Source organism: Rhinopithecus bieti, unplaced genomic scaffold (genome assembly GCF_001698545.2).
Source record: "Rhinopithecus bieti isolate Rb0 unplaced genomic scaffold, ASM169854v2 scaffold_29928, whole genome shotgun sequence".
NCBI lineage: Eukaryota > Metazoa > Chordata > Mammalia > Primates > Cercopithecidae > Rhinopithecus > Rhinopithecus bieti.
Genome location: NW_016814053.1, coordinates 3,927,044 through 3,942,760, shown reverse-complemented (window position 1 = coordinate 3,942,760; position 15,717 = coordinate 3,927,044). Strand labels below are relative to the sequence as shown.

Sequence of the window (15,717 nt, the reverse complement as noted above, 5' to 3'; positions counted from 1 at the left end):
TAAAGGAGTGGCTATCCAATAATAACACTATGTAAAAAATAAGATGGTTCTACTATTTTAAGGATCATACTGGAAGGGTAAAAACTGGAGGAAAAAAATATCTTCTAATACCAAGTATTATAATGAATATTTTAAACTCTGATTTGCAACCACACTTTTAAAACCTGGCAACCACACCTTACGAATCTGCCAAATTAAATATAATTTTTCCACTTTGATCTCATTTACACGGTACTATGTTTGTCTTGATTGCACAATGTTATTTGAGGGACTTCATAAAATACTATTCCATTTTCAAATTTTGTTTTATAGTTTATTTTATAACATTTCAGATGAGTTTACACAGTAACTGTGATTAAACAGTGCAAATTCACTGAAATATTTTGATGCTGAGTTTACATTTACATGCCAAACATTTAGAAATATATTAAGATATGACTCACTGCTACATGGTTTCCCATATAAGATGAGTCAAACCATGTTCCCTAAATAAAGTATAGACAGATGAATTTTGGTACAACACAGTCGTCTTATAAAGTCTATTTTACTCATGGCTCCAATATCAACATTAAAAGCGTTTCAGTATATCTGAAGAATGAACCAAATTTTTCAGTTTTTAATCCTAATATCTGGCTTCCTACATGGCCACGTATATCCTCCCCCAGAAATAGGATAAATAAAGAGTATTAATGAGAATTAACTGTCTTGAGACATTTCTATTATTTCTTGTTGAGAGAACCATTCCTAAAGTCTTTTTGCATATTAGCATATGGATGTTATAAAATAAATAACCACTAAGTCCACTATTAGCATATGGACGTTATAAAATAAATAACCTGACAACTGGACCTGTAGTTCCAGGAGGATGAATAAACAAAACTGATGTTAACCGACTGAGTCCACTCTTGTAAGAATAGTACTGTAGTGACTCCCACATACACAAACATCACAGTAAACAGTGCCTATGATTTTCAACTTCATTGTTCAAATAAAGTGTTCACTAAGTGATCACAACACAGCAGGCTTGGTTGCTTCCACATATCGACTTCCTAGAGACTACATATGAAGTTTAATCTGGTCTGGCTGTACGCTATACATTTATAACGGTAGTAGCAAGATTCAAATAGAAAATACAGTCACTATTTGGGGTTTCAAACAAATTACAAAACCACATGCTTTGTCATTCAACAGGAAAGCTTAAATCAAAAGGCAACTGGATCTTCAGTGCAGTCGATTGGTCCTCCAAAGGCCAAGTACCATGCTCATTGAGGGTAGGTTTTGTAGCTCCTTCTGACACTTTACATGAAGTGCCTTGTCAGCAGGTCTGTAGCCTTGACCACAGCTTAAATGTTTGTATACTCCTTTTTATTAGGGCAGCTTCATTTTGTTTACACAGTTTTCATTTCTCCAAGGAACAATTTCAAAATGATCTTCCAGATGCTATATAACTAAGAACTTTTAAACTACTGACCTCAAAGGTCAGCCTGTTTACTGGCATCTGACTGTGTAGAACAGGAAGTTTGTATCGTATCTTGTGTTCTTAATGAAATCCGACAACAGAGGACTGAACGCATTAGGCTCAGAACAGGAGGCCTAAGGATGGCAAAGACCCAAGGGTCAATTATTGAATTAATTGATAAAAACCTAAGAGCTTGGAGGTCCCACTTTTCCTTTCTGGAAGAGGTTTCATTCATATATGCAAAAATCTGTAAGAAGCAAAGGAGAAAAATGATGTTAGTTTTACATCGTAGCAGTAGACAGGCTTAGATCCTATGTTATGTCTTGAGATTTAAAAGCAAAACCATGTTTTGTCTGTGGTAGTGGTGGGGAACGAAAGGTGGGTGGTGGGAATCTCACCTTTCTTCCTCATGTAAACTGTAACATAATGAATGTATTTTTTCCCTTTGAACTCAATGAAAGCAAGCATGTTTTCTGTGGAATGCAATTAACATTAACACTATGCACAATGTTCTGGTGTCACTGGGAATGGACAGAAATAAACTTTTCTTGTCACCTAGAATAGAATCTTTTAATAATATAAATAATAATGATAATATTAGTAGCTCCAGTGTATCAATAACCTAATATATGTGTCATGAATTGTTCTGGGTACTAACCCTGCTTTATCTCTACTCCTTAGAGAAACTCTGAAACTTAGAGATGGTCTCTTTTTAACAGATAGGGAAGTGAACTTCAGGAAAATTAATAACATGTTACATTTACTTCCAAATACTAAATCTAATGATTGCAATTCAGTGAGACAGGGTCTGCAATGGAACACCCTCAGGGGGAGTATGAGTTCTGGCCATTGGACTGGGTTTGAATCCTAGCTCTGTATATAGTTTGGGACCAATGGCAAGATATTATTAATGCACCTTTCTTCCTCAGTTTTGACATCTTTAAAATGGGTGATAATAATAACACACCCACTTCACAGAGTTGCTGAAAGGATGATAGGAAGTGATATGTGTAAGCTACTTACATCAGTGCTCACATCCTAAGTGCTCCACAGTGTTCATTGTTATTATCTCCATTTTACAAATGCAGACACTGGGGTATAGAAAATTAGATAATTTACTCAAGTACCCAGAGCTGATTAGTGGCCAAATCAGGATGCAAATTCCAACTCTCCTGATGGTAGTGCAGTGCTCACTGTGTGCTACATGCAGGCCTGTATTAGCAAAGGCCCCAGAACAGTGTCCTGAACACTGGAAAGCTGACACATCTTTACATGTGGATCAAATTGCTCTACCAGCTCTCAAACAATTTCTTATTTAGGGAGCAACACAAATGTTTGGGCAGGTTGGAAGGAATGGAATAGTGCATCTTGATAAAGATCACACTTCCACAAAATTCACAGAAAAGAGGAAAACAAAGGTAGATCACACCTAGTCATTTAAAACCAGTGCTTTATAAGGCTCCAGGGTCTTTCTCACCAATGGCTTTAGAGACCTAGCCCCTCTTTTCTTCGCTCTCTTTCTGCAGAAGAAGGAGCAGTTTGTTTCCTTTCTCCCAGTACTTACTCTGCAGGCATCTGGCAACTGGATATACAAAGCAAATTGCAGAGAGGGCAAAGGGTAGTCATCTTCAGTTTGTTTCCGTTAGGACAAGGGCAGGAAGGTTTGGCAACCATAGGTGTTTATGCTGGAGAATCTTGGCATAGGGAATGGAGAAAAGATTTGGCAGATGAGTGAGGAAAAAGAATTGATGGTAGATTTCCCAGATTACAGAGAGAACGGGAAAGCTAGGTGAGGAGATGCAATGGAGCAATAGTTTTCCTGTCAGTTAAACTATTTTGGATGAAATCTATACAGGCTGGTGTGTGAAAGGAGTGATTTGGAGGTAAGAAATTCAGGATAATGATGCACATAGGTCTATAGATTAAAACACATTAGTGATTACATATGCACACACACGTGTGCACGTGATGCATAACTGAGCACTCCGGTAGAAAGGGCCTGCAGCTAAGTTGATGATCTAGTTTAGACAGAGAACATACTCACACTGTAGAGAAGTGCAGAAAAGGCATAGCCTCTGGTGTTGCAGCTTCACACATTAAGATGAGTCAGGTTTTCAGGGGAGAATAACCCACATCAGAGTTCCTGAATGTCTTTAGAGCGTGACAGAATAATGAGAAGTGAAAAATGGTTGTAGAGGATGAAGCAATTCTGTACTGTTTCCTTTCCTTTTCATCTACTGTGCTGGGTAATTTTGAGAATTGCTTAAAATTTGCACTTTGGGAGGTGACCAATATTTTGTAGAAGACAGCTTTTTTTTTTTTTTTTTTTTTTTTGAGATGGAGTCTCTCTCTGTCACCCAGGATGGAGTACAGTGGTGTGATCTCGGCTCACTGCAACCTTTGCCTCCTGGATTTAAGTGATTCTCCTGCCTCAGCCTCCTGAGTAGCTGGGATTACAGGCACCCACGACCACGCCTGGCTAATTTTTGTATTTTTAGTAGAGATGGGGTTTCACCCTGTTGGACAGGCTGGTCTCGAACTCCTGACCTCAAGATCTGCCTGCCTTGGCCTCCTGAAGTGCTGGGATTACAGGCATGAGTCACTGCGCCCAGCCAGTTCCTTCTTTATACTTGGAGAAGAGACATACTTCAGTGACCCTCAAAATTCTTGATGTAAGTTTTGTCTTCTACCTCTCCATATTTTTCTTTTGGTTCTTGTCTTTTGCCTAGATTACTATATTTTTGATCTTATGGATACTGGGATTTTAAAAAGTTGTAGTAAAATAAATATAAAATTTACCATTTTGCCATTTTCAGCTATACATTAAATACATTTACATTGTGGTGCAATCATATTTTTTATATTTTCACTTTTCTGCATATTATGTTTTGACATCTTAAATTCTTCTTGGCCGGGAGAGACTGCCCCTCTAGGGGCTCATTTGTAGAGATAGCAAAGAGTTAGGCTGGGAGCATATCTGTGATATACGGACTAACCTATCCAGGGCCAGAACTCTTCTATCTAGCCCATACACCGAGAGGAAATATTTATTCTTCTGCTTTAATCATTCCAGTGCCAGGTATCAGGCAACTAGGGACCACCCCTATAGCTTAGAGCCTGCTGAAATTATTCCACCTAACCAACCCTAAACTGTTTACCCTGCTCTGCCTTTCTTGTGGAAACTCCAATAAAGTCTTGGCCCAGATCCTCCCCATTCTCCTGCCCCTCTGCCTCCTGACTGAAACCGATGCTTTTTCATGTGGCCCTGAGCGATCTGCCATGTCTGTGTTTTCCTGAACGTCTCCTGTGTCTCCTCTTGTGGATGCACTTGACTGCATCCACATAGAGGCACAAGGAACAGCAACCATCACTACCATCTCCAGAATTATTTTAATCATCCCAAATTGAAACTCTGTACCCATTAAACAGTAACTGCCCATTCTCCTCTCCCTCCAGCCAGTCCTGAGTTTTGAATTAAAGGATGTCACAAAGGATATAAGATAATTAATAATATGTCAGTGATATTCAGCAATTCAGTTTCAGAGGTTGGTAGAAATTATCCATCTTTTTGTGTGCACTACCAATATATGAGAAAAATACCAAGTGCTAATCCCAACGAATCAGTGAATTTTAATTCCTTAGGGCAGGCTCCCTCTACAGGGCTTTGTTAAGAAGGTAGAGCCTTGTTGTGACGTTTACAAAGTGGCACAGATGAGAATTAGTGCTATTTTAGCATTGTCATGTATAGAAGCAGCCTCCCATAGGAAACTTCATTTTGGCACTGGCCAGGTACTATTCTTTTGAGCTACTTTTCTATCTTTTTTTTTTTTTTTTTTTTTTTTTTTTGAGACGGAGTCTCGCTCTGTCGCCCAGGCTGGAGTGCAGTGGCCAGATCTCAGCTCACTGCAAGCTCCGCCTCCCGGGTTCACGCCATTCTCCTGCCTCAGCCTCCCAAGTAGCTGGGACTACAGGTGCCCGCCACCACGCCCGGCCTACTTTTCTATCTTTAATGCAACTACAAAATGGGTTCAGAATTTTAGAGCAAATGGGGCTTTTTATTTGGCTGATCATTTAAATCACCTGAGGAGCTTTAAAAATAGGTTGGGCACAGTGGCTCATACCTGTAATCCCAGCACTTTGGGAGGCTGAGGCAGGCAGGTCACCTGAGGTCAGAAGTTCAAGACCAGCCTGGCCAACATGGTGAAATTCCATCTCTACTAAAAAATACAAAAATTACCCAGGCGTGGTGGTGGGCACCTATAATCCCAGCTACTTGGGAGGCTGAGGGGAAGGATTACTTGAACCTAGGAGGCGGAGGTTGCAGTGAGCCGAGATCGCACCACTGCACTTCAGCCTGGGTGACAGAGTGAGACTCTGTCTCAAAATACATACATACATACATACAAATATTCTGAGGCATTTCTCCCTTCCCCAGATGTTGTGGGAAGTCAGGGACCCTGAACAGAGGGACTGGCTGGAGCCGCGGCAGAGGAACATAAATTTCATGGACATTCATCAGTTCTCATATAATACTCTTATAATTTCTTACACCTATCTTACTTTAATCTCTTAATCCTGTTATCTTCATAAGTTGAGGATGTACATCACCTCAGGACCACTATGATATTTGTGTTAACTGTATAAATTGATTGTAAAACATGTGTGTTTGAACAATATGAAATCAGTGCATCCTGAAAAAGAACAGAATAACAGTGATTTTCAGGGAACAAGGGAAGACAACCATAAGGTCTGACTGCCTGCAGGGTCAGGCAAAATAGAGCCATTTTTTTCTTGCAGAGAGCCTATAAATGGACATGCAAGTAGGGAAGATATTGCTAAATTCTTTTCCTAGCAAGGAATATTAATAATTAATACCCTGGGGAAGGAATGCATTCCGGGGGGAGGGCTATAAACGGCCGTGCTGGGTGTGTCTGTTTTATGCAGTTGAGATAAGGACTGAAATACACCCTCATCTCCTGCAGTACCCTCAGGTTTATTAGGGTGGGGAAAAAACCCCGCCCTGGTAAATTTGAGGTCAGACTGGTTCTCTGCTCTCAAACTCTGTTTTCTGTTGTTTACGATGTTTATCAAGACAATATGTGCACCACTGAACATAGACCCTTATCAGTAATTCTGCTTTTGCCCTTTGCCTTGTGATCTTTCTTGGACCCTTATCAGGAGTTTTTGATTTTGCCCTTGTCCTGTTTCCTCAGAAGCATGTGATCTTTGTTGTCCTTTTGCCCTTTGAAGCATGTGATCTTTATGACCTACTCCCTGTTCTTGCACCCCCTCCCCTTTTGAAATCCTTAATAAAAACTTGCTGGTTTTGCAGCTCAGGTGGGCATCATGGTCCTCTCAATATGTGATGTCACCCCTGGCAGCCCAGCTGTAAAATTCCTCTCTTCATACTCTTTCTCTTTATTTCTCAGCCAGCCAACACTTAGGGAAAATAGAAAGAACATATGTTGAAATATTGGGGGTGCGTTCCCCCAGAACCCAGAGACTCTGACTTAATTAGTTTAGGCTGAGCCATGGGTATCAAGGTTTGCAAACTCCTCCAGGTAATTTTAATGTGCAGCCAGGGTGTGAGACATCCCTTTAGAACCTTATCTAAAACCTGGAATAGTTTAAAATTATTCATTTATCACACTTAAAAACAAAAGGCCCACTTAGGCCTGGTCACTCAAACAAAAGACTTTGAGCTTTCAGAATTCATTTCCTGATCATTAATATACAATCTGATTTTCCCTTGGAAATGGAATCCCCTAGAGATAGCAGCTAACATTTATTAAACACCTACTGTATGTTAGGCATGGTGCCAAGCAATTTATAAGGCATATTTTTGTTTAATATTTACACAAACCTACAAAGTATTATTATTCCAATGTTAGAAGGAAATGAAGGTTTAGAATATCAATTACTTTGCATAGAATTACAGTCTGGGTAAGTAGAGAAAATGTGGAGTCAAACTGAATCCATGGGACACCAAACTTTGCTTTCAGCCGCTACATACTCTGCTGCCGTCTATATAAAAAGCCTGTAATGTAAAGCTTCGCATGAAATTCACAAATGTCTGACCACATTATGGGTTTGGAGGAGATTTCTCTTCAAAGATGTCACAAAGGTTTATGGATATCATGGTTCCTGTTTATGGACTGAAAAGCCATGGCTGTTGCTAAGTAGCTACTTAGCTTTCACTGGGACTTCTTTTTCCTCCACACTTTTCCACAGTTAAATTGCAAGCATAGATTGTTATATGGTTATCTGCCTTCTGAAAGACACTAAGATGTCCTGACTATAGACTTTGCCTAATTTATTCTTTAAAAAAAAATTTTGTGGGGAGATTATTTTTCAGGTATATGATGCTTTAATGAAATTCCTTTGCCCGAATCACAGGTGCTTTGTGGTAGAGGGAAACAGAAGCCTATTTTCCTTCAGTAGGAAAAACCAGATCCATGTGGCTCCAGGACTAGAGTGTCCTTTGCTTTGTGCTTCTCAGAACTGGAAACAAAAAAAGAGCAAATGCTAAGGTTTAGACCTCTGGGCCTATTTATTCCAAGATGGTGGCTCTTAACTCTTTGACAAACTGATGGACACTACGAACCATCTACCCACGACTCATACAAACATATAAACATAAACTCATATAAACATTTTTGCAAATGATTTCAGGCAGAAAACCCATGCACTTTCCATGCAGCACAGGTTATGGACCCTGCTCTAGAGGAACTTTCAGCCTTTTCTAAATGTACTTACAGGATCCCTGGCCCTTCCCATCACATGTATGTCCCAGCTGCAAGGTTCTTAGGTTTAGTTTTCTGTTAGGGGCAGTTCTAGGTAGCAAAATATTCTCAGAAAAATGGAGCTTAGTATACCTTGATAATGTAAACTGAGGCACAATGGACTTGAGCTCAAGATAAGGACAGGGAGTAGAGGGTCGGAAACTTCAAAATAGGTCGGGAGAAGCCAACTGAGCAGACCAAGTTGTAGATTAACTGGGTCTTAAGCTTCTAGCTGGAAAGAGACCTGTTGATTGCCTTCCCGAAACACTGTCTCACCATTTCTATTCTTTTTTAAAACTTAATACTGTGATTGGTTTTTGATATGCCAAAGAAGAAATATACCATCTCCAGAAGCTGTTTCTCTTTAAGCTGAGAACCTGGCCTAAACCATCTGAGATAGCAGTGAGGACCCACTTGACCAAAGGTGTGGACATAATGCACAAATTCTCTTTTGGGGAAAGAAATAAGGTTCTTTCTGTTTACATTTTTAAAACCAGTGTAATTGTGTCTTTATTCAAATCAGTATTCATAATATCAAATGGCAAAGGAGAAAAGACGTCAAGTGAAAACACTCATATAGAGGAACTTTCTCTTAAAAGATCATGTGTATTAAAACTGTCTCATCTATCCCCGAACACATCATTAATGATGTTTAAATGATAAAGGGCCTTCCAGTTGTTTATGGACATTAACTTAAACTATCACCAGGCAAAGTTCATTGTGGTTATACTTAGAGATGTCTGGAGTTCTTTTTCATTCCTACCAGAATTGTTATATTTTGCATGTATGTAATCTACCAATGTTATATCAGCTTTTCAACCCCCATTCATGTTATATTTTACATAATGAGTACCACAAATGAACAAGAAACTCTAGTACTGTTTACTGGAGTTTGTTTTGTATTGCCAAGATCAGATTTCCACTAATCAGATTTATCTAGAAGTTATAACCCTAAATAACTTCTAAAATTGGAGAACTTTTAGTATGAGTCAATGGTTTACTCTTAAAATTTTAGAACTGAATAAAAATGCCTAAGCACTTTATCCTCATGGCATGTGGAAAACAGTTTAAAATGGCCAGAAGCTATCCACAATTAGAAAAGTGGCGAGAAAGGGGCTTGATATGAGTTGGATATGAAGATACAACCAGTATCTGAGGCAAGAATAGAGATCTCATATATTTCCTGTGTTCTGTTCCATTTCAGGAAGAGAGTTTCTATTTATCTCTGTAAAATGATGGCAATAGCTGATTAACATAAGGAGGAATTTATTAATTTATACAATATCCCTTTAGTGAATAAACAGTTTCGAATATGTTGTTGGTTCCATGCAGAATTTCATATTGGGCAGCCAAAACAGTGTCATTTCCCAAATACCACATGGTTTTTGATCACTTAAGAGATGTTTTATTTGTTCTGATGAAAGATTTTATGTGAGGGATAATCTGATTATTTCTTAATTTAGACCAGCATTTACATTAGCCAATCTCCTAGAATCTGAGTCTCAGCTTTTTGTTTCATAGGTCTGTGGAGAAAAGAAAGGGAACCACATAGGTGGTCCCGGCTCAGCTCCCTTGAGCTGACATGAAGAAAAAAGGTCCTTGCCATTTTATTTTTAAAGCTAACTAGTTGGAATTAAGAGGCAAAGTGTCCAGATATTTATAACAGTCTCACAGCTCTTTTATGAAATCTTAATTAATCTTCTCATCTGTTACCCCTGAAATGAATACTTTCTCTTGGATAGTGTTGTGGTTAGGTTAATTGGCTCAGTGCCTAAACTGCCTAGCTTTGAATCCCAGTTCCACCACCCATTAGCTGTGGGACACAGGGTGAGTCATTTGCCTCGCCTGTACAATAGAAATCATCATACTATTTCCTATGGTGTTGTGAAGATAATGGGTTAATGCAAAAGCTAGCATTCAAAAGTCTTATTTTGTGGTTGATAATAATGATATATGAGGTTGAATTGGACTTCACTTGAAGGGACTGGGCCTTTAAAAAAATTTACAGTTTTACTTCCAAAATTTTGGAAGCCCTAGACTGGCATCTTTGGAGGAAGCAGTAATTCCAACCTGCCCAAACCTTGGGACAATGGCTGACATTAGTAGTTCCAGGTTTCTGAATTCCCCCATTCCCCTCCTCTGTCCACTACTGGAGTGCTGTGGAATAGACTGGTGTCCCACTGGGTACAGCTGTCCTCCTTGTTGCCAGTGGTTTCGTCCACTTTAGAGGGACATAGAAAGCATCTTATTATCCTGAGGAAGGAGTGGGAAGAGATAAAGTAGATTGCTACTATTTTCTGGGATACAAAGGAGAAACTTACTTGGAATAGCTTATTAATAATTATTTTACATAACTAATATTTTGAAATGATAATATTTTAGATATATTGGGTTCACAGTATATAATTCAATTAATTTTCTCTGTTTCTTTTTACTTTTGTTATATGACTACTAGAAAATTTAAAATTCCGTTTGTGGGTTGCATTTGGGGTTCACACTGTATTTCTATCAGATCACGTGCACTCCGTTAGAGAAGCAGAAACACTTCTGAAGGCAACCATAAACCTTTGCTTCTAGAGCCCCCTGTTAGGGCATGTGGAAATGATTCCTGCTTCAGGTGTGAGATTGGTAGAGGCCACTTCTGACCACAATTTTAGTGTAGGCCAAGTAGAAGAAAAGGACTCGGAGGAAAAAGCAACTTCCCCTGGAGGCACATGCCAAGGATTCTGGACAGCGGAATGTATGAACCAAACAGTAGCCATGAGCTTGAATTTTCAGACAAGCCCTTCAAGAAATAACTTAAAATCAAGATAGTACAGCATTTCGTAAAGCTTAAAGTGCTATGTAAGTGAAATATACTAGCAATTATTCCCAATAATCTATTGACAAAATAAAAGCCATCAGTGGTCAATATAAATCTTCTTATTAAGAGGTGACAATGCTTCACATTTCCATTTTGTGTCGAGTTCATCTGGATATGGTGTCATGGTATTTCCAAGAACAGAAGTCAGGGAGGCTGGCTTTCTGATTATTTTCACACTAAGATTTTCTCCGGCTCTTTGGGAATCTTTGCCATGAATATATGCAGAAGCCAAAGGAATTTGCTGATAGTGTCAATGCTTACGGGTGGCTTGGGGGAGCAAAAGCCCCTTCATAGTCTCCATCTGGCCCCGCTAAGCCATAAACAGGAAATAGAAATAAAAACACAGCTTCAAAGCAAAGCTCCTACTCCCTCAACACCTTTTAGCCAGACTTCTGTCACTAAGCCCCTTCTATCTGGCAACTCTGGAGCAGCCCTTGGCCTAATATTAACTGAGGGAGGGAAAACAATTTCTATATCTATATCTAGATCCACACACATGTATTTGAATTTACAAAAACATATGGCAGTGATGGAGTTCTCATGGTAAAAGGCCTATTTACATGAAAACAGGGCAACCTGTTGGAAACCACTGCCTTTATTTTAAAAAAATACAGTTTAGGCAATGGGTCAGTCATGGTCAAAGAGGAGACCTTTTTCCTCTTGCTCATGTAGGAAAGAGACTAAAAATCATTTTCACAAGTGTGTTATCACCCCAAACCCATTCCTAGGCTATTTAAGTAGCTGATGGTGGGGGATATTTTTATAAATATACTCACAAATGACAGATAAAACCCTAAGAACTGATATCTTAACTCCCACCACCCTAAGACAGTCTTTCAGGAAGAGTTTCTGATCCCCGAGCTGAATGCAAAGCTGTTTATTGGAACTTGAAATGCTTCCTTTCATAGATACATGTTCTGCATCCTAGTCCTGACCTTCCAAAGCCGATTTAGCTCCTAACATAATCAAAAGCTCCTACTAGTAAAATAAATCAAAAGTGTGTAAGCCATGTGGATTTCTACATTACAGCGTTTCTGTTGCATAAACTCCCCTGCTCAGAGTGGTACGGGAGATGCAGCCTCCCACAGTCCGACTTCATTTTATAGGAGGGTGTCTTTGAATATTCCGTCTCATTCCCTCAAAGCAACCAATTCAGAACAGTTTCTGCCCTGACAGAGGACGGGATAGAAGGGTAAGGACAGTGAGGACCAGGGAGAAGAGAACATAGCTAAGAAAGGGAGTTAACTGGGCTGGGGAGGAGAGAATCATATTCAGGCTTTTGGGACCCTGTGTCCCTTCCCATCCCTGAGGATGAGCACATGAAGATATGAGAAGCAGTAATGGAGGCAGGAGATAGGATAAAGTTACTTCTCCTCCAGCTTTTACAGGTCAGACCTGTTAATAGTCGGCCCTGCCCATCTCTTTTATTTTCTCCAAGATTGTGGCAGGTGGAAGCCACTATTAACTGCTTTGATGCTGCAGCAGCAGTCTAACTCTTCCGAAGATTAGGAAGTGAAGTTGCCACAGCTCCCAATTCCCAGCCCCTGTAAGAGGCCAGCACATTCTCGAACATATTCCAGGCTCAGCTAAAAAGTTACACTTCAGGAGACTTGAACTCACAGCCTCATATCATGTAGCAGTTAGTTAGCATAAACTAACTGCTAAAGTTGCCCCAAATCAAGGCAGCATGATGCCAGGACTTGATCTCTTGTCCTTCAGTCCCCCAGGTAGCCCCACTCTTCCCTTCCTGAGATGGACCAGCCATTCCTGCATGTAGCTTTGTGTTCAAGTGCCTGACTGTAAGCTGAAGGACACCTATGTGTATTTCTGACAGTGACATTAAGAGGGTGTTTTGCAAGATATTACAAATGCTTAGCAAGGTGTTCCTCCAAGTATTTCCTCTAGTTATCATTATGGTTTTATAAACTTTCATGGCCACAAAGAGTTACATTCAAATATATAAATTGGGAAACCTATAAACTAGATGTTTGTTGGACTTTTAGGACAAATAACAAATGCTCTAAATTTCTGCATCAGGGACCTTTCTCATCTGGGACCATTTTCAATGGCAGCTGGATTGTTATGGGTTGGGTACTACATTTTGCCCTGGCAGGAACAGAAGGCAAGCATGGAGAACTAGTGGAGAACAGTGGGTGAGAGGTACAGGGCAGCAAACTGCAGCTCTAGGTCATCAGGTTGGAACAGTGACAGCCATCCTAAGGTGGAAAGGGCTGCCTCTTTCTCAATTACTAAGCCAAGATAGGCAACGGCGAGAAAGGGACACCGCACAGGGCTAGGATGAGGAGATTGGCTGGCTTAGCTGAGGCCCAGGACTCCCTTTCGGACGGTCTGTATTACCCTATATGAAACTCTAGCCTAGCAACGCCCATAAGCCAGGATTGAGGGAGGAAGGAAGTGGATTAAAGAGGAGGGGAAGCGAGTGGGGAAGGCTACAGATCTTTACAAATTAGGACATATTTTTACAAGTTGCAAAAAGTTTGTAGGGTGGTGGAAAGGGTGGAGGCGTCAGGGGAGAGCATGAGAAGGCTGAGCAGAGCCAGGCTGTGGAAACGTAGGGAGTGACTTACCGTGAAAGGCAAGGAGCAGACGGCGAAGGTGATGGTCATAATAGCCAGGAGAATGAGGTGGTCCGTCTCCTCCGCCATGGACACCCTTTCCCCTCTCCTGCGGGCCCCGGGGCCGCCCCGGCCACTGCCCAAGGAAGGTCCACAGCGGCTTCTCCGACTTCGGCGGTGCATGCGGATGAGGTTGAGAATGACACTGAAGTTGCAGGCGAGCACCGCGACGATGAGAAGCAGCAGCAGGGTGGCGTACAGCTGCAGGTAAGCGGTCCGCCCGTGCCGGATGAAGCACCAGGTTCCGGGGCAGTACTGGACGTACTGCCCGTAGTCCAGCAGCGGCAGTGAGCAGAAGAGCAGGGAGACGGCATAGATGGCGGGCAGCACGGCCAGGCCCCCGGAGCGCGAGACGCGGCGCTGGTAGAAGTAGGGGTGCCCGATCGAGAGGTAGCGCTCCAGGGCCATGGCGAAGAGCATGAGCATCGTGGCCAGGCTGAAGAAGGTCATGGCGAAAGCGAAGTAGGTGCACGCGCGGCTCTCGGGCGCCAGTGCCACCAGGGTCTGGTTCCGCGCGTAAGAAGCTAGTACCACCGGGCTGATGAGGCAGGTCCCGAGCAGGTCGGTGAACACCAGCTCCGTCACCAGCACGTGGAACAAGGAGAGGGAGCTCCTGCGGCCGGCGCTGCACCCCGCGTCCCCCCGCCAGCGGCGCGCCAGCAGCGCCAGTGCTATGAGGTTCCCCAGCACCCCGGCCGAGAACATCACGGAGCTGATGGCTGGGCTTTCGCCCGGGGGAAGCCACTGTCGCGTCTCGCAGTCCTCAGGCCGGGAGTCATTGGAGGCATTGCCCATGGTGGGGTGCCTGGAAAAGAGATGTGCCCGCCTCTCCCGGCCTTTACCTGGGAGGAAGACGGTCTGAGAGCCGGAGCGTTCCGAGACTCAGAGGTAAAAGGGGAGGGACCGAAATCCAGAGCCCGCTTCCCGCACCCAGCGCGCCGACGGCGGCTTGCCCTGTGTCTCCTGCCGCGCGCCGAGTGGCGGCTCGGCTGCTGCATCCGAGCGGCGCTCGAGGATCCCGCGCCTACCCGCGCAGGCCAAGGCCGGGAGCCAGAGCCTAGGGGAGCCGTCGTCTCCGCCCCTACACCGTCGGGGGGCGGGCCCAGGAGTGCTGGCCAGGCCTTGCAAGTGCGAGTGTCCGCGAGCTGCCGGGGAGACAGGACGCGTCACACTGGTGGGGGCGTTCCGAGTGCCTGGGGCGCGCCGGCGGGGATGGAGAGAAGGCGTCTGAACACCCGCTGGGCGCGGCACTGGGCAGAGGCGCGCGTGTTGGCGGTGTACTGGAGCTGTCCTCAACCGGCCGGAGAGGCGTTTCTCGCTTCCTCGGCAGCGGGTACTCGAAGCGCACGGCAGTCTGACCTCGGCTGGGAAGCATTAAGCCCCAGCAGTGGGCTGGGAGGGAGTGCAGGAGCACTTGCGGGGTCGGCGCAGAATGCACAGAAGATCGGGGCAAAGAGCAAAGCAAAGAGACTCACCAAACAACGAAGTTAGGAGAATCCAATCCCATGAAATGAGCGGAACAAGGGAATAACAGTCCAAAGGCAGCTTGAAGTAAAACCAAAATGTTTTGCTTTGTTTTTTACCATTCCCAGGAAGATACACTAAAAGGTTGGGACAAAAATTGGGAGGAAGTGTAAAGCAAGTGTGTCCATCCAAGGAATCAAACCACGCAATGAGCACCACCGAGCGGCCTGTTGCACTGCCCCTTTGATTCGGTTACTAGCATTTCACCTTTTCCTATGTCAACAGCATAACGGATAACCACTTGGTTAAGCAACCATCAAAGAAAAAAAAAAAAAAAGAATGCTTCTTGTAATTGTACAGAATTGTGTTTGTGGATACATGAAAACCATTGCACATCACTGTTCTGTCCTTAAGCTCAGAGGCTCTGTAAGAAAATGTTGATATTTTGTTTAGCCGTTTATCTTTACATGTTCTATTAACCACGTAGTATCCCTCCAGAAAGACTCGTTCCTG

The 15,717-nt window shown here is 42.6% G+C and overlaps 1 protein-coding gene across 1 annotated transcript; it reads right to left on the bottom strand.

The window, feature by feature from the left end:
* Positions 1-296: 296 nt before the first annotated feature.
* PTGER2 (prostaglandin E receptor 2) lies at positions 297-15,252 on the bottom strand. The gene is made up of 2 exons (XM_017849544.1): positions 13,693-15,252; positions 297-1,706 (listed from the first exon to the last, which is right to left on the bottom strand). The coding sequence occupies exons 1-2, from the start codon at positions 14,533-14,535 to the stop codon at positions 1,473-1,475; spliced, it is 1,077 nt and encodes a 358-aa protein (XP_017705033.1). The 5' UTR covers positions 14,536-15,252; the 3' UTR covers positions 297-1,472.
* Between the last annotated feature and the right edge of the window lie 465 nt (positions 15,253-15,717).

Coding starts and splice junctions, on each gene's coding strand:
- PTGER2 (XM_017849544.1), bottom strand. CDS start 14,535: ATGGGCAATGCCTCCAATGACTCCCGGCCTGAGGACTGCGAGACGCGA. Junction 1,707..13,692: donor TCTGCTCCTTGCCTTTCACG/GTAAGTCACTCC, acceptor TGCTTCTTACAG/ATTTTTGCATATATGAATGA.